Source organism: Aspergillus sclerotioniger, assembly GCF_003184525.1.
Source record: "Aspergillus sclerotioniger CBS 115572 chromosome Unknown BO94scaffold_1, whole genome shotgun sequence".
NCBI classification, from domain to species: Eukaryota; Fungi; Ascomycota; class Eurotiomycetes; order Eurotiales; family Aspergillaceae; genus Aspergillus; species Aspergillus sclerotioniger.
The window spans coordinates 1,054,327-1,081,702 of NW_020290991.1; the positions used below are offsets into that span (position 1 = coordinate 1,054,327).

The following is a 27,376-nucleotide window of genomic DNA, read 5'->3' on the forward strand; positions in this document are numbered from 1 at the left end:
AAGACGAGGATGAAGTCACTGGGACTCGTCTGTGTAGCTTGCTAGTAGCGTGTCCGATCGGTCTCCGCCTGTAGCCCGATCAAGAAATATCGGACTTGGTTGGAGCAAACCCCTAGATAGTACCAAAGTATCGAAGCACGCGAGGATGTGAAACAGGGCGGGTGTCGGAGGCCCTTCTGGAAACCAAGACAAATGCTTGTCAAAACAGCAAGGACTTCGTGGGGTATGCCATGGCCCGGTACAAGACTTTTCATACCACACATGCCTCCAAATTATAGTGAGGATGAACAACTCTGAGTGGAAGTCATGGGCCAGGTGCGCATCAGAACGCATTTAGCAGGTCATCGCCGGAACGACAACTAATATCCAGGTGGGGGAGCAATCGACTCGACGAGTCGATCAAAAATCGGCGAAGAGCGCCTCATACTTGTTTCTCAAGTCCTCAGTGTAGGGACTCTGGTTCCTCACATCCGGATCCGGGTATTCTTCAAAATTCCCGGTATCTGCGGGATGATCGACCCGAGGGATGATAGGCCCCTTGATGCGACGATAAAACAAGTCGTCCCAGTTTATATCTTCGAAAAATGGGTGCGTCTTGACTCGGGCGGAGCCTCCGGAGATGTAGCCCAACCGCTCGGTCGGGCTGGTCTTGCAGAGTAACGATATGATATTTTGTGCGGCAGGCGACATATTCTGGGGGAAACGTATGTGGCCTTCCACGATTTGTTCGTATATACGCATCGGATTCTGATCCCAGAACGGCGGCTGTCCCACGAGGAACTCGTAGATCAGGATTCCCAGAGCCCACCAGTCAACGGCAAGGCCATGGCCACTGTTATGGATGACCTCCGGAGCAAGATACTCGGGGGTGCCACAGAGAGTATAAGTTTCGTGGTCGCCAACCTGTTTAGCGAAACCAAAGTCGACAAGTTTAATATGCCCCTCGGCATCCAGCAGGATGTTCTCCGGCTTGAGGTCCCGGTAAACAACGCCCTCCACGTCATGGAGGAACTCGATTGTCAGGGCGATCTCAGCGGCGTAGAACTTGGAGGTGTTTTCGTTGAAGCGTCGCGCACGTCTCAGATAGCTAAAGATCTCGCCGCCAGGACAATAATCCAACTATGACGACATTAGTTCCAAACACCAGATATGCCATGTAGCTCAAACGATCGGGTCGGCGGGGCGGTTGCGTGTGGTGGAACACAGAAAGTCTGGGATTTCATACCAGCATATAGAGATTCTGGTCATCGGAGAATGATGCGATTAGAGTTGTGATGAACGGATGGCCGGAAACATCCGCAAGTGTCTTCCGCTCATTACGGACGTGTTCGACTTGCTTCAACTTGATAACTGCCGCGTTGCAATGAAAGAATAATTGTTAGTCAAGAGCAACGACAAGACATTCAACAGAGATCTAGCATACCATCGGCCTTCCGGAGCATCTTCAGTGCGTACACCCGGTTCCTTCGCTGTCTTTCTTCATTCAACTTCACTAACCACACTCGAGCGAAGGTGCCTAGGCACGAGGATCGCCACCGTCAGACACTGGCTAGGCTGCGCAAGCGACGAAGCGAAGCTTACCTGTACCCAGTGTCTTCAACAGTGTGAAGTCTTTGACATTCAGCCGGCGGGTCGAGATCCCCAGCTGCTTCTCCTCCGGACGGCCTGCGATGACGAACGGGCTCAAACGTCGCTGATGAGGCGGTCGGACTGAAGACACTATGTCCTTCTCCTTTTCATGCAGATCGTCCGACCCCATCTTGAATAGACTCGTCGGGACAGAGGAGCTTTGCATGTCGTTAGCGGGCTCGACCGTTCTCGTGGCCAGGGGAATGGCAAAGGATCATGTCGCGGAGGACCGCGGGGAGGGGAAGAAGGTGTGGGGAGAAAATCAGGGGGGCGCTGGGGTAGCAATTGAGTGAGTACCGGGTCCCTTATAGCTGACAGAGAAATTCAAACAGTGTATTATCGCACATAGAGCCTAATCAGGAGAGCGGCAACGGCGCGGGGGATCGCAAGAGGATTTTGCGGGATGAAGAGCTTTGGTGAGGCCGGTCTGGCTCATCCAGCCGGCGGCGCTACGGGAGACTCTGACGTTACCGGCCGGCGGGGCACCCACGCCGCTGCCTGTTCGTTCCAGTCCCTGGCCAGTCCCCAGCCAGTCCCCAGCCATGTGATAGCTATCTATCTAAACACGGTCTAAATGGCGGGGCGCGGAGATGCAACTAAAAAAGTAATATGCTATTCGTAACTCAAGCAATGTACTAGTACAGGACACCAGACACCCCCCGGATGAAAGGCATCAATACCAGAGTCAGCCCCAATGACTTACTGATCCCTGAGCAATAAGCAGAACTGCCGCTCTTTCCCCACAACCTGTCTGCGCTCATTTCAATAGTTATAGAACCTCTATAGGAGCCAAAGGAGTCCACGATGGACGTAGGCGGCCAACGGCCGGGAACACCAAACGCAATATGCAGAACCTGCTCAGCCAGAGCTTTTGGAGTTGAGAATCAAGCCAACAATCAATCTATCCCAGTTAGCATGGTGTTGCCCTCGAGGTAATGGACATACCCATAGAGACCAAGAACCTCGCCAAAAATCAAGATGAGAATCATTCCGACATAGACTCGGGACTGCTGCATGTACGCACGGACACCCTAATCTCGTTATCAGCAACGGCGTGCAAGCGGGACAGACCCTGGAACGGTCGCTTACCGCATCTCCGACGATACCAATAGTATATCCGGCCGCCACGCCTGCGAGGCCAACCGACATTCCTGCAGCCAGGTGCATGAAACCGCTTCCCAGTAATTCTTATCAGCTATTGCCGTGTTCGATGGTAGGATGACAATTGTAGGGGGCGTACGTGTAGAGACTCATGTACTTGTCCGGGGGAGGAACCATATCACCGGCAATGAGGACCGAGATGACAAGGCCATAAACGGCGATAATACCCGACATGACGACGGGAATCAAGGACTAGACTAGTTAGCGAGGTAAACAACGGCGATGGATGCGATAGAATGCCGAGATAGGCACCACCATACCTTCATGATCAGGTCCGGCCTGAAGGTTCCGACACCGGCGATACCGATTCCTGACTTTGCCGTTCCATATGCGGCTCCCATTGCTAGAATGAAGTAAGCCAGTGTGTCCCTCATCGATCAAACGATATCACCCGCTCTGTGATTCGACATACATCCGAAGATCATCTTTGGAGAGGTGGTTAGCGTGCGGTGATTGGAACGGGTGGCGGGCATTGGATACTCACAGCTGCCGCAATTCCTGCCTTTGGGGGAAATTAGTATCATATCAATGCAGGGAAATCAACAAAATGAAGACATCTGGATGGGAAGCTTACGAAGGAAAAGAACGGGGCGAACTTTGGGGTGTATTCGCTGTCCGCCATGATGACCGAGTCCGCCGAGGGAGGACGGGAGGAGAGAGGAAAGGGAGATGATGAAAGAGAAGGGAAAGGGAGGAAGTAATGAAGGGACAAAGAAGTGACGCGAGGAGTGAGACGAATCCGTGGCCAGGTGAAGAATCCTAACGGTCGTCTCCAGACGTCAGTCGGAACAGCCAGCTATCTAGCTTCGCAGGTCGGCGGCGGAGAGAGAGGTTGACCGAAGTTGTTCGCCCGGGCCACCGTACAACGACCCAGGTATGGTATGGCCTATCCGGGTTAGGACTGACATGTGCCTGTTCGACCCAACAACCCCCCCGTGCTCTTCCTTCTCTTCTACACGCCCGCCGGTCCATTCTTCACCATCTTCCCATACAATAATACTACTTGCCTACCCTCTCTCTCCCCACTCCTCCCTCTTCACCACTCCTCCTCCTCCACCCCTCCCTCTTTCGATACCCCCTCCCCCTCCCACCCCCCCGTCTTGCCTGGCCTTTTCCCTCAAACCTCAGGCACGCCCCAGTCTCGATCGATCGGTCCCGCCCGAGGGAGCATGCTGAGGTTATGAACTTGCAGGGGCCCTGGTTTGCCGTTGCGCTCAAGGCTCCTAGCGCACTTGGTTCGTTAACACACCACGCGGTCTCGACGCCTTCTCCAGGCTTCCAAACCGCACCAACACCTGGACACCTAAAGGCATGATACACCGAGGGGGCTTTTGCATGTAGAGGCTTTTCTTCTCCTATTGGATTTTATTCTTGTCTTATTTCTCTTTTCACCTGCTTATAAATTGTCGCCCCGTGGAGTACCTCTTTTCTTTTTTTCCACCCGCGCTCTCCTTCTCCTTACTCCACGGTTCGAACGATCATCTCGCGACGCTCTGCACGCTCTCTACGACCGGACTCGATACCCTTCCTTGACTCTCTATCCTTACCATTTTCCCTCGTCGTGTCACCCACGTCCTTGCCACTTCCAAGACGAAATAACCCCGAGCGAGGAGCAAAGAGGGGGCATCCTACACCATGGCCGATTTAGGGGGTCAGCAAGGCCGGAACTACCGGCCTTACGGACATCCCTCCGCTTTCCAGCGTGATGCAGCATTTTCCGAGATTTTCGGCGGAGCACCTGGACGCTCTCAAACTATGACCTCCCAGACTCCCCAGTTCTCCCAGGATCGGGCCCATACAATGTCATCACACGTGCCGCACCCGCAAATGCAGAGGGGTCCGCCACCACCCGCGCGCCAGATGCAGAATGGATACGCCCCGGGAACTCCGAACGGTCGCTACCAAACGTACGGCGGAGGCGCAGCTACGATGACTTCCCAGCACCCTTCACAAAACCCCCGCGACCCTATCCCGGACGCTCTGCTTACCCTCAACCGCAAAGGCTGGATTCGAGACCGAACCCCGGGCCACAATACCCGGATCCAAAGGGTTATGCTCGACCGCCGCCCCACCCGGCCCTGAACTCAGACAGCTACAGATCAAGGTCAATGGCAAGGTTAGGAGGGCCACCGATGTATCAGCCACCATCCAGTGGCTTCAATCATACTTCTGCAGAATATTCCCGCCAGAAGCCTTATAACGCAGCAGCCCCTATGACACCCCAAGGACGACCAGTCCCGGAGAGACATCACAATGAGCGCTCCATGTCATTGACCACGTATGCCACTGATCGCGACCATGCCCATACGACACAGACTGGGCGGGTGATTCCGCCCAGACGACAGCCTTCTGGTCCTAGCGAGCCCCCAGAAAACCCATATCCGGCGGATGCGACGAGCGCCTACGATGTCGGCGGAAAGCCTCGGCCCCCAAGCGATGGTTCCATGAATTCACGTACCATGTCTATGGCATCCACTGTTGTACCGGATCGTACTATGAGCATGCAAAGTCAGATTGCTCAGAAACCAAGCAACCAGTCGACTCTTGTCCAAAGCAATTCTCGTCGGAATAAAGTGCCGCTAGTTTACCCAGCCTTGCTGTCGCGAGTGGCAGACGTCTTCCGTGAGAGGATTGCGCTCGGTGAACGGCAGAAGAACGGACTGTCATATCAGAATGCCTTCAGTGGTGCGGAGGCGGTGGATTTGATTGGCTTCATCATCAAGACTCTTGATCGCAACTTGGCTCTTCTGCTGGGGCGCGCTTTGGATGCGCAGAAGTTCTTCCACGATGTGACATACGATCACCGGCTCCGAGATGCTCCCGGTGAGATTTACCAATTCAAAGAAACCATGGGGGAGGAAGCACCCAGTTCGGATGTAAATGGAGTTTTCACCCTATTGACCGAATGCTACTCGCCGACATGTACCCGTGACAGCTTATGCTACTCAATTGCTTGCCCCAGAAGGCTGGAACAACAAGCTAGACTCAACCTGAAACCGCAGCCGGGACTCCGTTCGTCCGCCTCCAAGGGCAGTCTGCACGGAGATGATGATGATAACGACAATCAAAAGCTGTGGATCAACATGGTTCCTAAGGAGATCTCTGATAGTATTGACGATCGCGAGAAAAAACGTCAAGAAATCATCTTTGAGATCATGTACACGGAACGCGACTTCGTTAAGGATCTCGAGTACTTGCGGGACTTCTGGATGAGGCCATTGCGGTCTGCAGCCAACGCTACTCTCTCACCAATCCCAGAACATCGACGAGAGAAGTTCATTCGCACCGTATTCGGAAACTGCTTGGAGGTTTTGAAGGTCAACGGCGGATTGTGCGAGGCTCTTAACGCTCGACAGAAAGAGAATCATGTCGTCAAGACAGTCGGTGACATATTCCTGCAGCATGTGCCTCGCTTCGATCCGTTCATCAAATACGGTGCCAATCAGCTATACGGAAAGTACGAGTTTGAGAAGGAAAAGGCATCGAACCCGGCTTTTGCGAGATTCGTTGAGGAGACGGAACGGCTTAAAGAATCACGAAAATTGGAATTGAATGGATATCTCACCAAGCCTACCACTCGTCTAGCAAGATACCCCTTGCTTCTCGAGCAGGTGGCTAAAAACACCGCGGACGACAACCCTGACAAGCAAGACATCCCTAATGCCATTAAGCTTATCAAGGACTTTTTGTCACGCGTCAATGCCGAGAGTGGAAGGGCTGAAAACCATTTCAACCTCGTGCAGCTCAACTCAGCCTTGAAGTTTCCCCCAGGCGAATACGTTGATCTCAAGCTGACCGAAGAAAACCGCCAAATGCTGACAAAAATGGCGTTCAAAAAGACGCCCACAGACAGTTCTGAGGTCACTGCCTACCTTTTCGATCATGCAGTTCTCCTGGTGAGAATCAAAATCGTGAACAAGCGAGAAGAGTACCGAGTATACAGGAAACCCATCCCTCTGGAACTTCTGGTCATCGCTCAAATGGATGAAGTGATCCCCAGGGTTGGCGTCGCTAAGAGGCCATCCTCGAGTTTACTTCCCAACAAGACTGCTGCCAACCCTCCTACAACCAAAGATGGCCTTCCCATCACCTTTAGGCATCTCGGCAAGGGCGGGTACGAGCAGACTTTGTACGCCACTTCTCCTACGCAGAGGAGGAAATTCATTGAGATGGTGGAAGAGCAGCAAAGAAAGCTCAGGGAGCGGAACAGTAATTTCTACAACAAGACTGTTCTTTGCGAGAAGTTCTTCACGTCCGTCAACCGGGTGAACTGCCTTGTTCCAGTGGGTATGTTGTCGCACCTCTTCGACAGTCAGCTGTCGGTTTGCTAATGACTTTTTTCGTAGACGGTGGCAGGAAGCTCGTGTATGGTACAGATAGCGGCATTTACCTTTCTGAACGTTGGCCAAAGGATAAGTCGGCTAAGCCCAGACGAGTTCTCGACGTTAGCCAGGTTACACAGATGGACACTTTGGAGGAGTATCAACTACTCCTGGTCCTCTCGAATAAGACGTTATCGTCTTACCCTATGGATGCTCTCGAGATAAGTGAAAACCAGAATACGGTAGCAAAGCGACCCAAGAAGATCCAAGGACATGCAAACTTCTTCAAGGCAGGGATCGGACTTGGACGCCACCTGGTGTGCTCCGTCAAGACATCGGCTTTATCGACGACTATCAAGGTCTACGAGCCCATGGATAACCTGGCGAAAGGCAAGAAGAAGTCCGCTGTTAGCAAGATGTTCCAGAGTGGCCAGGATAGTCTGAAGCTCTTCAAGGTGCGTATACGTCTTCTATCCGTTCTCGAACCCAGCATACTAACAGCCACAACAGGAATTCTACATTCCTGCCGAATCGTCGTCGATTCACTTTCTTCGTTCGACTCTTTGTGTCGGCTGTGCACGTGGTTTCGAGGTTGTCAGTCTCGAGACCACCGAGACACAGTCCCTTTTGGATCAGGCTGACACCTCGCTCGACTTCGTTGCGCGCAAGGAGAACGTGAAACCGATCCATATCGAACGCATGAACGGGGAGTTCCTTTTGAACTACAGTGACTTTTCTTTCTTTGTCAACCGCAATGGCTGGCGCGCACGGCCCGACTGGAAGATTTCATGGGAGGGTAACCCCAACGCCTTTGCTCTCTCCTACCCTTATATTCTTGCGTTTGAGTCGAATTTCATTGAAATCCGGCACATCGAAACGAGTGAACTCGTTCATATTATGACCGGAAAGAACATCCGCATGCTACATTCTTCCACCCGAGAGGTCAGTCGCTCCCTGTTCACGAGAGTCTCTTTATACATGTCTAACTGAGGAGTAGATTCTGTATGCCTATGAAGATGAATCGGGTGAAGACGTGGTAGCCAGTTTGGATTTCTGGAACAAGCCGCAACAGTAGGCCCACGGAGGTAGGAAGAGAGAGAAGAAGAGACAGCACATGTTCCATGATTACTTGACTGCACTTAGAATGGCCCTTTCGTCACCAAGGGTATATGTCCACTGCGTCCTGTTTACGCTCTATTTCGCTCCCATTTGCGGCCTCTACTTTCTTGAGCTGTTCCGAGGATCTCCTTTTTATAATACCTCCCATGTTGTTGATTCGATCTGTGTGTATCAGGTCAGGTTGATCATTATCTCTGTGTACAATGAAGCGCAAATACCACATGTTTATTCCACCCTCCTATTACCCAGTTGCCTTCGCTGCTGCGCCTGTTGTCTTGTCATGCGACCATCTTATCCTCTCTTCCTGGGCTTCTATCACTGACTCGTATACTTTATCTCTTCGCTTGGAGAATATCTCGCCAACAAGGCCAGAACAGGTGGTGCTGGCACTCCGGTCTGTAGATAAGATGGAATCCGACGCATGTTTGCCTTGAAACCACGCGGCCTCGTGCATGAGCATCCAATCAGCCTCCCGCAGCTCTCTAGCGCCGTAGCCCGGTCAGCGTATAAAAGGCCAGACCGTTCAGCCTTGGACCGAATCTTCCATTGCCTCTTTCATTTCTTGCGCGCTTGCTTTATCCTCTTGGATCTTGGTCCCTTGAACGCACCCTCTGCCTGCATATCTACCCCCATGCCTTTCTTATATATTTGCTGCCAATGCGGAGACGGGCCCAAGCTGTTCGAAAATCAACCCCACTGTGTTATATGCCAGCATGTAGCCTGCTCTTCCTGCAAACCTGCGGTAAGTACGTCCTCGGGAAGAATTGGTAGAATATATACATATCCTCTCTTCTGACGACATTCGGAAAGACCAAAGGAGGTTGGGCACCGTCCCGTCCTTCCGGTCCGACAAATAACCAGGATGCGACAAACACCCAACTTCACACGCCCAGACTCTGGCCGGCGTTCAACAATATCAAGGAATCCATGAATGATATTTTCGGACTGACGGATACGTCTGGACTGACTCAATGTGCTGTACATCTTGAATGGCATCTGCAAAAGTTCGTCAGAATTGAGCTCAATGATTGTTGGGATTTGGGTGTTCTTCTCACATTAAGTGGCACCGTTGATAACGCCTATGCCACCACCTGCGAGGACTATATCCGTCGCTTCTGGGGTCCTGATGGGCTAGCTGTGCTTGAGGCAATCAAGAACCAGGTCATAAATCATGGTGAGATGACCTTGTCTCTTCCCTATCTATGGAATATGCAGGTCATACCCCTATGTCGGATCCTATGTCCGCTGCGAAACTCATAGGAGACAGTTTCGTGACAGCAACAAGCAGGTTTCCCACACTCAAGTAGACTGTTGGCAACATCAGACACATTGTTTTCTTCTCTCTGCAGCATGATCTAACTTGTGACAGAAACATCCAGCGGTCAACTGAAGCATCTCGGGGTTCGTTATACAATCGAGGCCAATGATAATGGCCAGGACATAGACGTTCGAGGCACCCCTGAGAAACTTTTCAACTTTTTCCAGCTACTTTCCTGGCTAGTGTGTACCTTCCAAGTATCCCAGATTAGCCCGCTTACGGCATATCGAGGGGTTCTGAGGAACGAAGGCTCATCGCCGCGTCGTCGTTATTCTATTGCGAGAGAGGCTTACACGATCAGCGACGCCGAAACAGGCTCATGTTGGCTTCCTATGTTTCGAAACTGCAGTCTAGCTCATGGTTATCCCGTTCCTCTCCGAACGGCGGAGGTCGGACTTGAGCTTTCGTTTGATGTCATGGTCACCTTAGGACGGATTCTTTACCCTCTTGAACTACCGGATGGCATAATCTTGAAAGGGCATTCAACGATGTTGGTTCCAACACTAGCGTCAAGTCCTAACTGCGTCCAGTGGCATTTTATCGCCTCCGAAACTCCCGAAAATTATATTGGGGTGGACAGAATTCCAGATGATCTTCGGGGAAACATGGTGGGATTGGACGTGGATACGCTGAAAAGCTACCGGGCTTTTGTTGGATACTGCACGCGGGCTCGTGTGCATGCAGGGACAAAGCACTCTCAATTTGACCAAATCTGTTCGTCCGAAGCTCAAAAGGCCCGTACTACTGTCCGTCTCGAGCGTGAGATTGCCCCCACAATAAGCCTCTCCGGCCTAGGCTCGTTTGGGGCAGGGATTGGGTCCCGAGTGACCTTTCCTAGAGGATTAATTGCATCGGTAGAGAACGAGGATATCTTATTGGAAGATCGACTACTGAACTCTCAGAGGAATCCTTTACTTCTTTACGATGTTCCCAACCAAGTCGGATTTCTGATTCCCGAGCTCTGTGCTGTGCTGGAAATTGCCCACGCGTGGGCATCCCGACAGGCAGATAGAGATACTCTTCTCTCCGTGATTCCTTTTGCAGAGGCGTCACATGATGGCGGACAAGCAGCGTACAATGCAATCGTCGCGAACCGAAACTTAGTCCTCCGGGAAGCGGAGGGCGACGAAAAGCCATATATGTTCATGACCAAGCTCAAGGAAATATTCCGTTATGTAGAGCAGCGACGAGAACTTCAGCGCGTTTACAACTCTTCCTTCCGCATGCTGGAAAGCCATTGCATTCGTGGCTGGGAGTTATATGATATCGCTGCCTGCAGATCGTCTTGGGAGAAACAAGTCCGCCTCCCGCTGGGAAGAGCAAGTTGCTGGCGTGACGTCGTGCGTGAGAATCAGGACATGCTCGTGCTGTTTTCTCAGGGGATGGCAAATGCGATCCAGCCCGAGCCTGGAAGCGTATGTGGAGCATGGGTTCCTTTGCCACAGCGTGAGAACTATCTCTTAGCTAGTACGCCATGCATCCGCGACTTGACAGATATGCACGGAGGAAATCATCACAGGCCAAGGCTGGGAAATCAGTTGTTTATTGAAAAAACGGGAAAGTCTGATCCATTTGGACCCTGCGATGCTGGTACTGGGGGGACCTGTAACCGGGTCCTCAAACTCACGAAAAGCCGTCCCAGTGATGATTTTGATCTTCCAAAAGAGGGAGCCATTGTTCTAGGCTCCCAAGAATATCGCCCTCATGAACTCTCTAAAACCCGTGGCCGAACATCATGGCTCGGGCCTTTGGAGACCTTATCGGCTTTGCTCGGAAGGGAAGATGACAAGCAGTCTCAGGACTAGTGCCTTGATTTCTATGACTCTCATTCCTTTTTTTTTCCCCATTTTCCTTTTTCTTTTCATTTTTTTCCATTTCTTTTATCCCCTCCCCTGTTTTGGATAGAATAAATGAAAGATCTAGCAACCCATTCAACACGCACCGCACCAGAAGCCCTGCCTGCCCTTTCGCTACGCAAATCCCCCTTTCTACCTACCTACTCCAAATCCCACTCCACCATCCCCTACCATCAAACAAGATAAACCAGATAAACTTTTCCATCCATCAATCCCCAACCAGACTCCCTTCTCCAGCAATCCCCGCACAGCACACCCCAAACCAAACCACGAATATAGACAAACCCCCAATTATCACCCCAACAATAGCCTATACCCCAGAACCCAGACCAATGCTCGAAACCATGGGTTAAAGACTAAGCCAAAGATGAGTGTTTAGACAACTCGATCTCCTGTATATTTCTACTTATCTCTTATCTTCAATGCCAAGACGGAAAGAATCGCTTATTTCCATGGGCGGCATATAACTATATGGTATTACTATCTAGATGTTATTCTAAGACAATCAGCTAGTATGTAGATCTTAGAATAGAAGAAGACATCAATGGTATTATAAGATAGTCAAGATTGTTGAAGTAGCTGATCATGTCAGGTTCACGGCGCGGCTCGTTATATATTTCGACTACTATCTTTGGAGTCAAGTAAAGAACGCCACCAATCATCGATCAGCTGCATTGGTGCTCAGAGATCTAAGAACTTGGTTTTCACAAGTTCGATGAAGTTTGGTGATGATTCTTAGTACCCTCTTGTTAAAAGATGGTAGGGAGCACACGGCAAAGCTCCAAGTACTGCATCTTACCAGAATAATTAGACCTTTCTTCATATACTACTATTCAACTAAGACATATGATGATAAGATTAAGACATAAACCACGAGCACAAGGAATATGAAACGACAAAAGAGGGAATCTTGCTGCGCTGCTGAGATTGGGACAGGTTTCATCGACAAAAGCAGAAATGGAAATAGAAGGGATGGCAATGAGAAGGAGTTAATGCAGGTCCAGCGACAACTGTCAGCAATTAAAAAGATGCTATCTCTGACCCCAAACATCGCAACACGGGCACGGAAACAGTCGGAGATCCTTCGACCAGATTAAAGAAGACATGAGAGAAGCCAAAATTGGGAGAGGGAAAGAACAGAGCAGCAGCAGGATTCCATCACCTCTTGTCCGCATCCCTCTGTGTCACAAAGGGGAACGCTGCCAGTCGTCAAGATAAACGGAACGTTGCATTTCCCCTCCCCTTTCAGATAAAAGCTATTAACGTGAATAAACGGTCGACTAATATTATCCCCGTCGACAGTCACAACTGCCGTGCCACGAATCTCATTACATAGGCACAACCGGCGTCTGGGGTCAACATGCAAGATCCGTCTCCCCCCAGGGGACAGGGTCGGGGGGAGTTCAGGCATCGCCGTTGGTGCTATCAACCTGGCTCTGGCTTGCCTCACGCGCCATGCGAGCCTCGATCTCCCTCAGCTGACTCTCACGAGCCAGCAGTTCCTGGCGTTTCTCGGCGATCTCGCGCTGCACCTTCAGTTCGATCTCGCGGAGTTTCTCCTCCTCGCGGCGAAGCTGTTCCTCCTTCAGTCTAACAGACTGAGATGCTAGGTCTTCTGGGTTCATCGAAGAGTCTTGTGTACTGTGGCTATGGGTTAGCTTTGACCTCACTGATCATCACGATAACACTCCAGAATACGTACGGAGTAGCACCGTCGACGCTCTTGCTGAGCTTCTCGGTACGGTAGTTTTCGTAAAGGAAATCGTGAGTAATTTCCTTAAGATCTGCCAGATGGCTATGGAGGAGAGCGCTGCGGATAGCCAAGAAATCCGAGTGACGGGGGTTTTCAACATCCACGACACCCCAAGGATATTGCCTGGCTCGTACTTTCTTGCCGTCAATCTCGACGAAGTCTTCCGAGCCAACAATGGCAAATGGCATCAGACCACGCAGTTCAGCATTCTCCTCAACGGTATCCTCATCGTCCTCCTCGATATCGTAAGGGAAGTTGTAAACGGGAATGCGGTAGTGCTCGATATCCTCCATGATCAGCTTCTTGGATTCGGCCAATTCGGCGGGGGTGAGAGAGTCGGCCTTGCCGATAACGGGAATGACGTTGACACGGGGAGAAAGGCGCTTCATCAATTCGATGTCCAGCTCACGCAGTCCGTGGCCGGTCGGTGTGATGAAGTAGAGGAGCACGTGAACACGGTTGTCCCTGAAGCGGGGGTTACGCTTGATTCGTGATTCCTCCGCAAGGATGTCATCGTATTGGCGCTCCAGGTATCCGACAATCTCACCGAAGCTGTGGGACGGTCAGTTTTGAAAAGGGGCGTTGAAAAGGCGACCAGGTCCACGTGCCTTGCTTCGTTGTCAATCTGGTCTCCGAACCCGGGGGTATCAACGATGGTGAGGGAGATGCGGGTGCCTTCGTCGTCCAATTCCAGCTCTTTCGGATATTATTAGCGCCATGTATCCCCCCAGTCCCTTTGTCGGTGACTTACCAACTGTGACAGGCTTGATGCGGACACCCTCCTCGATGTGAGCGTTGGCAGGGTCGTCGGAGTCCTTGCCTTCTAGGACCTTCTTTCCACAAAGAGTGTTGACGAAGGTGGTACGTCCTGTCGAAAGAGAAACCCGGTCAATCCTGCAATAAAAGCGAACTGTACAATCCAACACATACCGGTTCCGCTGGCACCACAGACCATCAGACAGAACTGGATACCCTTCTTGACATTTTTCTTGCGACGGAGCTTCATCTGGGGATTAGAGCAGGAAATTAACCATGGACACCCTCTGGCCAAGAGCCTGAAGACATGAAGGAAAAGAATGAAATGGTCCTAGGGACAATTGGAGGGGTGGGTTTGGGGGGGGAAAGAGGGGGTGGTCGTGGATAGGCTTCAGAGCAACAAGGCCAGAAAGGGGAAGGAAGCAACATACCGCGTTGAAAGACATGGTGGATTAAAAAGGGGAGGCTTGGGAAGAAACTAAAGAAGAGAGAAGAGGGAATTGAAGAAAAAGGATGAGAGAAAGCGAGTGGCAGGGACCAGGATGAAGGTGTTGTTGAGCCAAAGGAAAGGAATGGAGGAGGAGGAGGAGGGAGAGGGTGGAATGAAGGTTGGATGAATGGGATGGGGATGGGATGAGATGGATGGCGGCGTTGCTCCCCTGAGGTTCGACGGGACGGACTCTGGCAAGCTGGAGTGACCAAGAGCCGTTTGGCTGGCACTTGCTACTGATCTGGCAGTTAGGGGAGTTAGGGGGGGGGGATTTGATTTCACTCCCGTTCCGCCTCTTACGGTCACGGCTGCCCCCTTTCACCCTGCAGTCCCCCTTGGTCCAATCACCACCGTCGCTCCTTCTCCAGATTGTTCGGTAGCTGGTAATATTGGTACCACCCGTAACTCAGAACAGTACCTGATACTTACTGGTCGTACCACTTACGACCACCCATGGATGGGCTCCAGGCACGGTTACTGTACGGAGTAATGGCCCTTCAATACACCTGTTGGCAGGTAATCCAGGCCCTGTATTTGGGTAATTGGGTATCTCCATCACCACAATGGTACCTGTCCAATCTGGGGACGCCGTGATCATCAATTATTGTCTTTCGACGGAGACCACATCTTCCAGGTCTCCACACCGTCGAATGTGCTTGGACTCAACATGTGATTAGTTACTTTGAGTCGAGTCACATACTCTCCACCAACCCGTTCGCCAGAGTCCAGAGCGACGACCCAAGAGGTTTAAAGCATGGGCGGTTGCTGCATTGTCTGGCTAGCTTCTGTGGCCTCCCCCAGTTCTTCTCAGGGGTCGGGGGCAGCAGAAGGCGTTTCCACCGCCGCCGTGGGTCGCTGCGGGCCGCCGTAGCGGTAAGAATACAATACCGCCTGGAATAGGTGCCTCAGGCATAAAATAAGATGCTATCAGATTCAGGCCTTCCTTATCACACACAGGTGGTGAATATACGCCCTTGTCAGAGAAGGGCTCCTATTTTTTCTCCTTGGACTTCATCGAGAATCTCCTTCCTTCGGGTGAACATGATGTGCATTGATTGCTCCGTTGGCCAGGTCACCATTCCGCGCCAGCAGTTCATTGGCTCCGGAATCCGCTGCAGTCCCGGCATCCCCAGCCAAAAGCGGACCCCCGGACCTTATCTACTGATGTCCGGGTGAGGTCAGCGACCGCTGTCGATCTTCTAGTTTCCTGCCTACCCTGTACTTTCAACATCGAGAGCTCTCATGGCCTCTGTTCCTGGCTTGCAGGATGAATACCCGACAAGTGATCGATGAGTCTGTGGGGCCGTTCTCACTCTCCGCTACCTTCAATAATGATAATTCTTGCTTTGCCGTTGGCTTGGACACCGGCTTCTGTGGTGAGTCCTGGGCCATGCGCCTCCTGCAACTAGATTCCCTACCAGGATAACAAGCTGAGAACAGATTGATCTCTATGGACAGTCTTCAATACCCAACCATGCGAACTCAAAGTATCAAGAGGTATATGACAGTTTCATCCCCAGCCTCCTGAAGCTCCGGATAACTAAGGCCATCGACGCCTTCCAGATTTCAATGCCGGCATCGGTGTGGTGACGATGCTAAACCAGTCCAACTACCTAGCTATCGTGGGCGGAGGAAGACAGCCGAAGTTCCCTCAGAATAAGGTGCGCGAGAATCTGCAGCTATCTGGCTTGCGAGAAGCCGCTTATACTCACATATCCACGCAGCTGGTTATATGGGACGATGCGAAGCAGAAAGCAGTGATCACACTGGAATTCCGCACCTCGGTTCTAGGTGTACGGTTGTCGAAGTCACGGATTGTTGTCGCTCTCTTAAATAGCATACATATCTTCGCTTTTTCCAATCCTCCGCAGAAGCTGTCTGTTTTTGAGACGACAGATAACCCACTGGGGCTGGCTTGTTTGGGGCAGAAGTTGCTCGCTTTCCCGGGTCGGTCACCTGGCCAGGTTCAACTGGTGGAGCTCGAAACGGGGAATGTTAGTATCATCCCTGCGCACAGTACGCCGTTGCGCGCGATGACTTTGAGTCCGGACGGTCAGGTGTTGGCAACGGCGAGTGAAGCGGTAGGGACCTACTCCTACGGTTATGGACGCGGCGCGGACTATTGACAAAATGCAATCTAGGGGACTTTAGTACGGGTGTTTTCTACGGCTAACTGCACCAAGATGGCTGAGTTACGACGGGGTGTCGATCATGCAGTGATATTCTCGCTTGCCATTTCGCCCTCGAATCTTCTCTTAGCTGTGACATCTGATAAATCGACCCTGCACGTATTTGACCTTCCGCATCCTCGGATCCCCATGCACCGATCTCAATCTACAGCTTCTCCGACCGAAGAATCAACAAACCAGAAATGGGGTATCCTTGGGAAGATCCCATTGTTGCCAAGGGTATTCTCGGATGTGTATTCGTTCGCAAGCGCCCATTTTGAAATCGGCGACGAAGCGCCGCCCGGTTCACTTTATGTTCCGCCGCTGGGTACCTCATTCGGGGGACCGTCAAAGGGTGTGATCGGTTGGCCTGATGAAAGAACCATTCTTGTTATCGGTTCCGGTAGGGATGGCCGTTGGGAGAAGTTTGTTCTTCGCGAAGGGGACGATGGCAAGCGGTACTGTTTGAGAGAAGGCTGGAAGAGGTATCTGGGAGGCAGCTGATGATTCCGTTGGCTCCCACGGATTCAAAAGTTGATGTTCACAGCACTACCTATACGGTTTATGCCAGGCTAACAGTCATTCCAGCACAGGCAAGAATGCGTATGCTGATGAGCACGGATCCAGATGTGAGCCCAAGATCGTATGGGCAAGCAGGAGCCCAATTTCCCAGCTTGCATTTCCAATTTAGGCATTGGCTGACCCTTTCGCCCCGAAGGTCCTGGAGATCGTTTTTTTTTGGTGGCTCTCTGCCAAGATTAGTTTAGGGATTCAACCATTATTAGCATATTTAATAGTTAGATAGCTGTTTTGCAGAAATTTAACGTTGCCGATCGTGTCTATCGCGGTGTCTTCGTGATTCGGGGGATCGCGATGCGACCGGCGTCCTGTCTCTGCTGGACCTTTCCCTTCTAGATGGAGACCTAGCTCTAGATGATCGGTCTTCTCTCCTAGGCGAGCGGTGATCCCGGCGTCTTCTCTCCGAATCGCGGTCATCGTCGTGTCGTCGACGGTGAGACCGGTGATGGCGGCTTGATCTCTCGCGGCTGTCTCGTCTCCGTGAGGACTTTTCGCTGCTGCGCACCTTCTCCAAGGCCCGCGCTACCTCCTCTTTCTTCTCCTCGATGAGAAACTCCTTCATGGGATCTTCCTCGTCGTGGTTCTTGATCAGCTTCTCAAGCTCGATCTCCTCCTTGAGCAAAGGCCGCCTTGGGGGCTCGCCCTCACTTGTCCTTCTCTTCCTCCGTTTTCTTCGCTCATCATCCGTGTCCCTGTCATCATGGTCCTTGCCGGTCGTGTCACCCATAAGCCTTGCGACATTGTCCGTTTCCTCTTCCTCGTCGCGGCGCTTGTATCTCGTGTGGTCCACGCGTAGCACCCTCCCCAGGACTGTTGCCCCGCCAAGATTGTCGACAGCAAGATCCGTACTGCGCTGATCTTCGTACTTTAAGAAGGCGAATCCTCTACTCTTGCCAGTCTCTTTGTCGCGCATCAGGTTGATGTGGACCGGCTCGCCGTATTGCGAAAAGATGGTTACAATGTCACCCTCGGAAAGGTCGAACGGCAGTCCACCGATGTAGATGTAAGCGGTGTCTCTGTAATCTGCATGCCAGGAAGCTTCTGGAGATCTAATGCCATCCAAAGAGGTTAGCAAAAGCGGTGATCTGGGCTGAGGAAGTGCCGGACGTACATGGCATTTTCCAGCTCGCGCTTATTGAGCGCCTGGACTTGACGGATGTTATTCATATTGACTAAGAAGTCGCAAGAGCGAGCCAGTACACCCCAGCAATCAAGGTTCGGGCCAAGGACAGCAGTGGCGAGAGCGGGGAGAGGTGTGAGAGAGGTAGGATGGAAGCCGCATGCCGCAGAAAAGCTGGCGGGTTCAGCTCATCACGGGCTGGCTCCGCGGGAGGGTCCCACCCGCAAGGACGCCGACTTGGATTGTTGTTTACTGGAGTCCGACTTGCGTTCTTCTCGATAGAACCGCCTTTCCTGAACCGACACCCCACCGTCGGTGTGATTCACACGCAACGGCAAGTTTATCTACGGTCCCGCTCATTCGGGTGGGAAATTTGGTCGCGGTCTCGCCTTGATCGCTCCAGATCGACCCCTACGCCAGATTCCCCTGACCCCAATCCGCTTGCTGCACCGATATCCACCATCCCTCCAAACTCCGCGGCTCACGCGTCGAAGCCGTCGGGATAGTCTCACCTCCGCTTGGACATTACTTGGCATGGTCTGCGCCAACTGACCCCGGTCGAATTCGAACAGACGATGTCTGCATCAAACCAAATACCCGGGTCCAGGTTCGGTACCGGAAACAATAGCCGGCCGTCGAGCAAGGATGGCCCCAAGAAGAACATCTGGTCTTCTATGCTAGATAGTGTCGCGAATGGAAAGCGTCTACCTGAGAAGAATCTGCTTATCCTAGGTGCGAAGCCCTGGTTTCCGTCACCCACGGTGTTCTCGACATTTTACGTTCTGGGTCGCTAATAGCTGGCTGTTTCCAGGAGGCACGCCTGAGAGTCAAAGAGAGTTTTTGGACACACTCGCCGCGGATTCGTCGGATCCCAGCTTGTCGAACGAAAAGCGAAAAGGGAGGGTTCCGCCGGTCGCCAACCAGTTCGCCTTGGGATATACATATCAGGATGTGCTCGATGCGGACCACGAAGGTAATTGATTGCTCCTGGTTCGATGAGAATAGCTTTCTGTGTTGGATGGATGCTGAATGAATGATGCTCGGCAAATAGATACCCTGGCGCGCGTCTCCGCATACTTACTCTCTGAGCCGTCTCTGTCGTTCGCCCCCCTTCTTAAACCTCTCCTGACCCCTCAGTCGATTCCGGAAACTCTCGTCGTGATCCTGCTGGACTGGTCAGACCCGTGGACATGGATTCGGCGACTCCGGGAATGGGTGCGCCTTCTCCGACACGTGCTCATATCGCTCGACGACGAGACGAAGATCGTTATGGAAGATAATCTCACGGAGTGGAGGGATCGGAAACGAGGCATGGATCCGAGTTCGGGGGCGCACAAGGGTTTACCAGCTCGGGCGGGCCTGTGACGATACCGCTGGGACCTGGCGAGTGGGACGAGGGGCTCGGGATCCCCATGTGTGTGGTCTGCCAAGGGGTACGTTGGTCCGTTGAAGACATTCGGGAAGCACTCGTATTAACGGGTTATTCCCATCACACAGGCGGACAAGATTGAGAAGCTGGAGAAGGACCATGGATGGCACGAAGAGCAGTTCGACTTCATCCTCCAGTTCATGAGAACACTACTACTAAAGCGTAAGGACAGCAGTCCACCGGTCGAGCTCGATTCTAACGGAGAACAGACGGCGCGTCGTTGATTTACACCACCCCCTTTCTTGCCAACTCCCTGCAGAGCCTAATACACTCCTCACTTGGCATACACTCCTTACTAAAAAGACAGTCGCTCAAACATAACGTGATTGATCGGGACAAGATCCTGGTCCCTTCAAATTGGGATTCTTGGGGCAAAATCCGGATTATTCGCGAAGGCTTCGACATGGAAGGTGTATCGACAGCGTGGTCGATCGAGATCCAGGATCCTCCCGAGCCACTCACCAACGGAGCCGACGACAGCAAGCCCGAAGACCCAAGCACGAACCCAATGGACGATGGAACGAGCGCCGTCACTATCTTCGAGCAGACCATCACAGACCCCAAGCGGGACACATCGATGGCACATCCAGGGAGCCAGCGAAACGGCAACAAGGTCGAGGTGGACACATCCGACATGCAAAGTTTCCTGACCAAGCAACTCGAGGTCCTCGAGCAATTGAAGGCGGACGACGAGAAAGACCGCGCCGCGAAGAAGGTCCCTCAGCTCGAGATGTCCCCACTAGACGACAACGGCAGAGTCAACGAGCACATTGGCCCGGTGCAGTTCAACATGGGCGGAATCCAAGTCGACGCCGACGACATGCTCCGGAAGCTCAAAGTAAGCATACCTCCAGCCCACCAGAACCCCGAACAAACCCACCTAACCACCTTGAAACCAGGAACGAGAAGCCAGTCGCGCCCAAAGAAAAGAAACCATCACCACCTCCGCCGGCGACGAAAAAGCCCACAACCAAGCCCTGGCGAATTTCTTCGCCGGTCTCGTCAAGAAACCCGGGGCCAGTCCCCGCGGCAGCCCATCCGCATGAACTCCTTCATCATCACCAATTCACTAGACGTCGAATTGTGGGGGGGAAGCTTGTCGATGTTGTTGGATTGTAATTTTATTCCACCTTGCATGCAGTACATACATACACATACCTATTGGATGAAGAATGAGGGTGCGGGGGCTTTGGGGGAGGAGGGGAACTCTAGCTTGGTGACATCTCGTTTTCGCTTTCTCGTTCGTTTGTGATACCAGAATGGCTTAGGCTGGATTTTATAGGAGTCGGAGATGAGATGAATCACATATTTCTTTTTTTTTCCCTTTTTCTTGAATAATATCGTTCTCTTCTTCCTTTTCTTCCTTTTCCTCTTTTTTTAATCATGTTTGCTTTGGTTGTTTAGTTGTTTGATGAATAGGTGGGTGGGTGTATGGGGTGTATGGTTGGGAGGTATTTTCATTAGCGCGGGTTCTGGAGTCAGAATGTTCTTTCCTTACCTATTTGTATGTATTTCTCATATCATAGAAACAAGTTATACAAGTTATGTGCTTTAGTTCGTCTTCTAGTAGACGTAGCCAGAGCTAGAGTCATGAGATAGTGACAAAGCTATCATAACCATATATCAAATAATCATAAACGAGAATTATACATGTATTGATTTTGTTTCTAAAAACATGACCTAGAAATACAACTATTTGAATCCAAAACTTCCCCTTCACGGAAAACGGGTAGATAGATAAGCAACCTAAGTACCATCACCAATTCTCCCAAACCAAGTCCGGAAGCACATGACGCATAATATTCCAATGCTCCAAGGCAGCCCGATCCTGGTACTTACCTAGCAGATGAGTTTCCTTGGAGAGGAGGAACCGACGACCGCCCTTTTCGATGGCCTCGAATCGGTTGATATCGATCTCCTGCTTCGGGACCAGGTAGGTCTGACGGAACTTGCTGCCCATGTAGTCGGAGGTGACGGGGGCGCGGAAAGTGAGCGGGGTGGCGGCGCTCTTCTTGCAGAAGATTACCATGTTGGTGAAGTCGGTGGTGAGGTCGGAGTCGGAGGTCTCGCGGAAGATGCGGCAGGTGGGGAAGACGCGTTGGATGGTGCGGACGGTTAGGGCGGCGGGGTAGAGGGAGATGTCGCCGGCGTAGTTCTGTTGTGGGTTAGTTTGGGGGTGTGGAGGGGGAGATGGGAACTTACGATGGCGATGACTCCGTCGTCCTTGAGGAGGGAGCCGAGGTTCTCGAGGAACTCGAGGGTGAAGAGCTCGAGGGGCTCGGCGCCGCCGGTGAAGACGTCGTGGACGATGTAGTCGTATTGGGCTGGGGGAGTGCGCTGCACGAAGGCGGTGGCGTCTTCGATGACGGCGATGTGGTTCGAGGGGAGGTGGAAGTACTCGGTGGCGAACTTGTGCACGACAGGGTCGATTTCCACGATGGTGGTCTCGATGCCATGATGAATCAAGGCAGACGGGGTGGTGCCGACGCCGAGGCCGCTGGTCGTGTGTTAGATGGGTTCTTCTGGGTGAGTAGTGGTAGTTGCAAGTGGGCTTACATGACAAGTGCCTTGCTGTTGGCATCCACGCGAGGCTCACCATGATCGGTTTCAATCAGACGTATGGCCTCGAGCATGGCGAACACCGAGTAAATAGGGTCCATAACGGCCGGGTTGTAGTTTTGCGGCATCTTGGTCCACTGTCCTCCGAGCAGGCTGTGGTCGCAACGCATGACACGGAACCCATCTGATAGGTTATCCAGGACGGAGATATAGCCGGTGGAGGAGTCCTGACGAGCCAGGAGGTCGAAGCCCTCGTCGTTGAGGAAAGAGTTCAATGCTCCGGTGTGCATGTGCACGTTGGACGTCATGGAGAAGAGCAAGGACGGAATAGCGAGGAGCAAGAGCTTGGAAGGGGCAATGGCAGAGTACAGGGCTGGCAGCAAAAGTTGGAGACCAACACGAGAAAAGAGGAAGGTCGTGCCAATAAACTTAGCCAGGAACAATTTGGCAAACTTCTCGCCCGTCTTGTAGATGACATAGGTGACCACGAGAGGAACATGTTCAACGACTGCCTCACCGTGCCGGCCCAGATCCAAGCCCGCCTGGACCAGCTTACTAGCGGAGGCCACAGAAAGCAGAACCAGAGGGTAGTAGGAGATGACCTCGGTTACTACAGCTCCGAATGGGTTGCCCACGACAGAGCTTGAGGCGAACAGGAAGGTCTGGACAGTAGGAACCCAGAATGCCACGACTGGGACCAGGTAGAGGGCCTGGCGGCCGGTCAGTCGCTGGATGTGATCCTTCAAAAACCATCCAGCAGCACCAATTAGCGCCAATCCATAGGCATGGAAAATATGCGCCGGAGCCGATCCATAGACGGGAGTCAGCATCAACACCGTCAATGGCGAGTAGAAGGCCGTCAGAAACAGCAGAGCCGTGCCCACCAGCAGCTGCCGGGTGGTGGGCTGCTGCAGGAGACCAGCAAGAGACATGGTGTCAGGTCTCTGGCACTGGATGGGATCCAGAGAGACCGATCAATTAGAGTGTTCTGAAGAGCTAGTCAGTATAGGTCCATCGCGATAGTTAGATGTTGAATAGTTGGCTCCTATTTAACAGACAGACGCCAGCACAACCACGCACCCAGACAAACAATCAACCCTGAGCACCGCAGCACACAGTCTGAAACAAGTGGAACGAGACTAGACTTACCGAATCTTCTCAGATAGAAAGTCGACTGGTCTGGGGACTGTCATTCGTTGGATGAAGTCTGGGCAATGAATAATAAGATGATCATCTTCATAAATTGCCGCCCGCGCCCTTCCGGCCCGAAGGGGTTTAGTCCCCCGCGACATTCGGAGTTCGACGTCCCACCTGGAATCCTGGAATACCTTGAATCCTGGTGGCTTCTTCAGCCTGCTTTGCAATCCCCCACCAATTATGCCTCACTTCCCCACGGGTACAGGCGTCAATCCCGACGCAGACTCTCCCCAGATGGAGCCCACCACCGCTAAAAGAGCCCGGTCCCCGTCGGCGGCAACCAAAGTCAAGAACCGTCGCAAGCGCTACCTGGACATGCACCCGGAGTATTTCTCTGCTGATCTCGAGCTTGCCGGTCCGCTCGCTCTGTCTTCCTCTTCTCAGACTGATTGATTCCATATACAGTCGCCCTGTCGCAGACAGGGGGTGTTCAAGCCAAGCTAACACTCCAGCCGTGCAGACCCGTTACTGTATGATCGCTTAATCCGCCGGTTCCAGACCCCAGCCGAGAGGGAGGCGGAAGGACGTGCCAAAGGCTTCTCGGGTGTGCTGCAAGCGGACCTGTGTAGATCTGAGGCCAAATTCGAGGCGCTTTCCCATCCCGATCCTCACTCGATATTCAGCTATACGCGGGGCCCGAACGGAGAGATCCTCGCGGAGGACCGCGACGAAATTCCGCCCAACAAGGAAGAAGGGGAGAAGGCATGGCGGTGGGAGATGACCCTGCGGTTTCTGAGGGGTGAGGACAGCGACTTTGATTATGCCACGGTCGACAATAATGATGAATACGATGATTGGAACGTCGAGCAAGACAAATATTTTGACGATGAAGAACCGGAGTGGCTTGTGGATGGAGCGGACGATGGAGACATCAAATCCCATTTACAGGGCGAGACCGGTGTACAGGACTTTTGAGCTGTCAGGTCAAGGTGCTTTGGTTTTCTCGTGCTTGCCATGGGCTCGAGAGCATTCCAAGGGCTTGCTTGTCTAGCTATATGCCATCATTTTCCTTGAGAATGCGCACTTACCTGCAGGTCTTTGATCATGTCTGCTTTGCAGCTCTTTGATGTGTTGCGGGCAATTGCTGCTACGCTGGAGGTGCAGGGCTTACGGACCATGTCCATATTACCCCTAGGGAATACTCAACCAATGACGTCTGTATCTGCAACGCCGAGAACTCGTCGTCTCGCTTGGACAGGAGCTTTCGCCTTCATGCTAGAATGGTTTGTCAAACAGTGGCCTTGACAGGAATGCATCTGGCAGTCTAGACGCAAACTATGAGGCGAGTATATTCGTCCCCAGGATATGGCTCGGCTACGTCACGTGTCTCATACACTGGTTGTCTTCATCGCTTCCCCAATCATTGTCCACATTGGGTCAGTTGACTCATATAGAAGCTTCGGGTTGACGTCGGTTGTCCGTCACCGTGAGAGATGGTATGGTAGCGGACTATACAGATGTTTTATCTATAGTTCATAAGGGCTGGGAGGTTGGGAGTATACACCATGAGGCAATCCCTTGGATAGCATGTTGACTCACATCTATAGAGTATACTGGCAGCTTCCATTACCTATATCTTGCGCACATTCAAGTCCGGTTGAGTCACCAACCTGCCTTGCCATTCAATAGTCAATATGATGTCGGATTCTTCAAAAGTCCATTCATTGCCACCACTTCTCACGCTGTGAATAGTGATCTATCTATACAATTGATAGTTGTACGTGCTCGACCCTTGAGGCGTGCATCTTATTCCTTTCCTGGAAACCAGTTCCGTCCAACCTACGTAGGATGAAGGACCTCTCTGGGCTTGGGAGCAATGACTCCTCCAGAGGGCTAACCAAATTGCTGTCGTCTAATAGTTCTCCTGCCTCATCATCTCATTATGTCGTTATGGCCGTCGTCATAGCCCTGCTGGGACTCTTGACTTTAGAGCCCCTCCCTTTTCTCGACGTCTCTCCCTCCTCCACTTTGCATTCCATCGTTCGACACTTGCTCTACAAGATAGCTGCCAGCCCAAGCTACAGTACAAGCTTGTTTTGCCTTGCCAGTCGATTTCTTGCTTTATTGACTACGATATTCGCATTTCCCTCTTCTTTGCTATCTCCCTCGTTGTCATATAGACGACAGTCCTTCGCTACACCCACCTCCTTTCCAGGTATATCATACCTCCGTAGATCGAAAGAAGATCCACCCATCCCTATCCAAAGCGTATCGATTCGATACGCAAACAAACCGCCGAGATGCCCTCCGATCACCCCTCCTCCTTGTTCCTCAACAACAGCACCAACCAGCTTGAGGATCGCCTCCAGGGGTTGAACCTGCCTTCCTCCGAATCCAACTCTTCCCAAAGCCGCCACTACGAGGCCCTCAACCTTATGGAGGACCAACCGACCAGCGAACTGCCGGCACCAGAAGTGAAGGACTTCAAAAAGAACTACAAAAGCCGCAAGTGCATCTTCAGGTGCCGAGGAAAAGTCCTCGGCAAAGGCAGCTATGGACGAACGCGCATCGTCTACAAACGCCAAAGCGACGACAAGAACCCTTATGTTGTCAAGGAGTTCTTCAAGCATGCCGGCATTAGCAAGAAGAAGCGGAATGAGATAATCGACAAAGAATACACCCTCACCCGATGTGCTCGCCATCCAAACGTCATCAACGTTATCGACCTTTGCATCAGAAAGGACAACTTGAGCTATGTCATGGAGTACTGTAACCAGGGCGACCTCTGGGACATCCTCGAGAAAAGGAGATATCCTGTCAAGGATCAGTTATGCCTCTTCAAGCAGCTCCTGCGTGGCGTTGCCAACCTGCACAGCCAGGGAATCGCCCATCTCGACATCAAACCGGGCAACCTCCTCCTCGGTAACGACAGCGTTCTCCGACTCACCGATTTTGGCTTCAGCGACATCTTCAGAGACCCCAAGACCCATCAGGTCTTACTGTGCCCTCCAGATAATAGTGGCCCCGGAACCGCGGGCTACGCGCCGCCTGAAGTCTTCCGCCATGCAGACTACGACCCGTTCAAGGTCGATGTCTGGAGCTGTGCCATGGTGGCTCTGGAAATAACCCGCCGCGTGCCATTCCCCTGGGAGATGCCCGTCGAAACCGACCAGGACTATCTGGCCTTTGTGAAAGGCTGGCGAGAGTTCATGAGGGCCAATCCGAACGGCGTCATCACTGAGCACTGCTACCCCCGTTGTGGCCCGATCTCCGACCCCCGACATTATCCAAACATCCAGCTGATGGTGCTCATTCTCAAGATGTTGAACCCTCATCCCGGTCACCGCATCAGCATCCATAAAGCCTTGAGAGACCCTTTCGTCAGAAACATCGAGTGCTGCTCTCCGGCATACATTCGGAACGCTCCTCCCCTTCATCCCCCGACTATCAAACACGACCATCGAGCTTGTCCTGCTCTTCCTGCTCCTCCTCGCTCCATAATGGGGCGTCGGGGTCGTACCTAAATGGTCATGGACCACTATAGGACGCTCATCACACCATATCCGAGATGGTGTGGAGATGAGCGTCCAAGCTGAGACGACTAGTGTTCTCAGTTTATACCTTTGTTCGACCTTGTCAACCTCCTTCTCTAGGCAGATAGATTATGCCTACGACATACACCCAACTTCAACAGACAACTCGTTTTAATTTGTTCGAGTGTCTCCATTTGTCGACTACGACTCGACTACGATAATAACACTATCATCACCATTATCATTGTCACCATCATTATCACCATCATTATCACCATCATCACGACTCTCACATTCACGACAACGATATACCTCACTTTGGACCTCCCTGCATCACCAAACAAACCAACAAACCAAACCATTCCTCAACAGGGAGCCTTCCAGATGGGCGGGCGGGCGGACCATTACCACAAAACCAACCTTTATCATCACCATCATCATCATCAC

General features: G+C 52.1%; 11 protein-coding genes across 11 annotated transcripts; 6 read left to right on the top strand and 5 right to left on the bottom strand.

Moving 5' to 3' along the window:
* Positions 1-399: 399 nt before the first annotated feature.
* BO94DRAFT_454434 (cAMP-dependent protein kinase) lies at positions 400-1,795 on the bottom strand (the record flags this gene model as incomplete). The annotated part of the gene is made up of 4 exons (XM_025607609.1): positions 400-1,119; positions 1,226-1,350; positions 1,424-1,492; positions 1,582-1,795. The coding sequence occupies 4 exons, from the start codon at positions 1,793-1,795 to the stop codon at positions 400-402; spliced, it is 1,128 nt and encodes a 375-aa protein (XP_025473263.1).
* A 427-nt stretch (positions 1,796-2,222) lies between these two features.
* BO94DRAFT_529879 (V-type proton ATPase proteolipid subunit) lies at positions 2,223-3,608 on the bottom strand. Its single transcript, XM_025610545.1, has 8 exons — positions 3,365-3,608; positions 3,275-3,292; positions 3,203-3,215; positions 3,051-3,133; positions 2,870-2,982; positions 2,719-2,803; positions 2,575-2,660; positions 2,223-2,530 (listed from the first exon to the last, which is right to left on the bottom strand). The coding sequence occupies exons 1-8, from the start codon at positions 3,410-3,412 to the stop codon at positions 2,488-2,490; spliced, it is 489 nt and encodes a 162-aa protein (XP_025473264.1). The 5' UTR covers positions 3,413-3,608; the 3' UTR covers positions 2,223-2,487.
* An 817-nt stretch (positions 3,609-4,425) lies between these two features.
* Positions 4,426-8,187, top strand: rom2 (putative Rho guanyl nucleotide exchange factor (Rom2); the record flags this gene model as incomplete). Its single annotated transcript, XM_025613578.1, has 5 exons — positions 4,426-4,697; positions 4,793-7,077; positions 7,137-7,567; positions 7,623-8,054; positions 8,110-8,187. The coding sequence occupies 5 exons, from the start codon at positions 4,426-4,428 to the stop codon at positions 8,185-8,187; spliced, it is 3,498 nt and encodes a 1,165-aa protein (XP_025473265.1).
* A 971-nt stretch (positions 8,188-9,158) lies between these two features.
* Positions 9,159-11,354, top strand: BO94DRAFT_580346 (uncharacterized protein; the record flags this gene model as incomplete). The annotated part of the gene is made up of 2 exons (XM_025615321.1): positions 9,159-9,405; positions 9,601-11,354. The coding sequence occupies 2 exons, from the start codon at positions 9,159-9,161 to the stop codon at positions 11,352-11,354; spliced, it is 2,001 nt and encodes a 666-aa protein (XP_025473266.1).
* A 1,454-nt stretch (positions 11,355-12,808) lies between these two features.
* On the bottom strand, positions 12,809-14,468 carry aspA (putative septin AspA; the record flags this gene model as incomplete). Its single annotated transcript, XM_025609554.1, has 5 exons — positions 14,089-14,468; positions 13,910-14,026; positions 13,767-13,854; positions 13,108-13,710; positions 12,809-13,052 (listed from the first exon to the last, which is right to left on the bottom strand). The coding sequence occupies exons 1-5, from the start codon at positions 14,162-14,164 to the stop codon at positions 12,809-12,811; spliced, it is 1,128 nt and encodes a 375-aa protein (XP_025473267.1). The 5' UTR covers positions 14,165-14,468.
* An 869-nt stretch (positions 14,469-15,337) lies between these two features.
* On the top strand, positions 15,338-17,262 carry BO94DRAFT_13681 (phosphatidylinositol-3,5-bisphosphate binding protein HSV2). Its single transcript, XM_025605698.1, has 6 exons — positions 15,338-15,780; positions 15,863-15,901; positions 15,968-16,065; positions 16,129-16,485; positions 16,546-17,105; positions 17,161-17,262. Exons 1-5 carry the CDS (start codon positions 15,672-15,674, stop codon positions 17,074-17,076), a joined length of 1,134 nt encoding a protein of 377 aa, XP_025473268.1. The 5' UTR covers positions 15,338-15,671; the 3' UTR covers positions 17,077-17,105; positions 17,161-17,262.
* A 136-nt stretch (positions 17,263-17,398) lies between these two features.
* BO94DRAFT_420010 (uncharacterized protein) lies at positions 17,399-18,318 on the bottom strand (the record flags this gene model as incomplete). The annotated part of the gene is made up of 2 exons (XM_025607398.1): positions 17,399-18,200; positions 18,263-18,318. Coding segments are annotated over 2 exons (858 nt in total), but the record flags the coding sequence as incomplete, so codon positions are not given.
* Positions 18,319-18,846: 528 nt separating this feature from the next.
* Positions 18,847-20,746, top strand: BO94DRAFT_552122 (dynein family protein; the record flags this gene model as incomplete). Its single annotated transcript, XM_025613579.1, has 7 exons — positions 18,847-19,003; positions 19,083-19,244; positions 19,323-19,632; positions 19,660-19,708; positions 19,769-19,862; positions 19,910-20,538; positions 20,600-20,746. 7 exons carry the CDS (start codon positions 18,847-18,849, stop codon positions 20,744-20,746), a joined length of 1,548 nt encoding a protein of 515 aa, XP_025473270.1.
* Positions 20,747-21,338: 592 nt separating this feature from the next.
* BO94DRAFT_481381 (spermidine synthase) lies at positions 21,339-23,375 on the bottom strand. Its single transcript, XM_025608855.1, has 3 exons — positions 22,257-23,375; positions 21,903-22,197; positions 21,339-21,855 (listed from the first exon to the last, which is right to left on the bottom strand). Exons 1-3 carry the CDS (start codon positions 23,189-23,191, stop codon positions 21,457-21,459), a joined length of 1,629 nt encoding a protein of 542 aa, XP_025473271.1. The 5' UTR covers positions 23,192-23,375; the 3' UTR covers positions 21,339-21,456.
* Positions 23,376-23,564: 189 nt separating this feature from the next.
* Positions 23,565-24,371, top strand: BO94DRAFT_619629 (uncharacterized protein; the record flags this gene model as incomplete). Its single annotated transcript, XM_025616874.1, has 2 exons — positions 23,565-23,811; positions 23,917-24,371. The coding sequence occupies exons 1-2, from the start codon at positions 23,637-23,639 to the stop codon at positions 24,369-24,371; spliced, it is 630 nt and encodes a 209-aa protein (XP_025473272.1). The 5' UTR covers positions 23,565-23,636.
* Positions 24,372-25,696: 1,325 nt separating this feature from the next.
* On the top strand, positions 25,697-26,920 carry BO94DRAFT_453586 (putative serine/threonine protein kinase; the record flags this gene model as incomplete). Its single annotated transcript, XM_025607573.1, has 1 exon — positions 25,697-26,920. The coding sequence occupies one exon, from the start codon at positions 25,697-25,699 to the stop codon at positions 26,918-26,920; it is 1,224 nt and encodes a 407-aa protein (XP_025473273.1).
* Between the last annotated feature and the right edge of the window lie 456 nt (positions 26,921-27,376).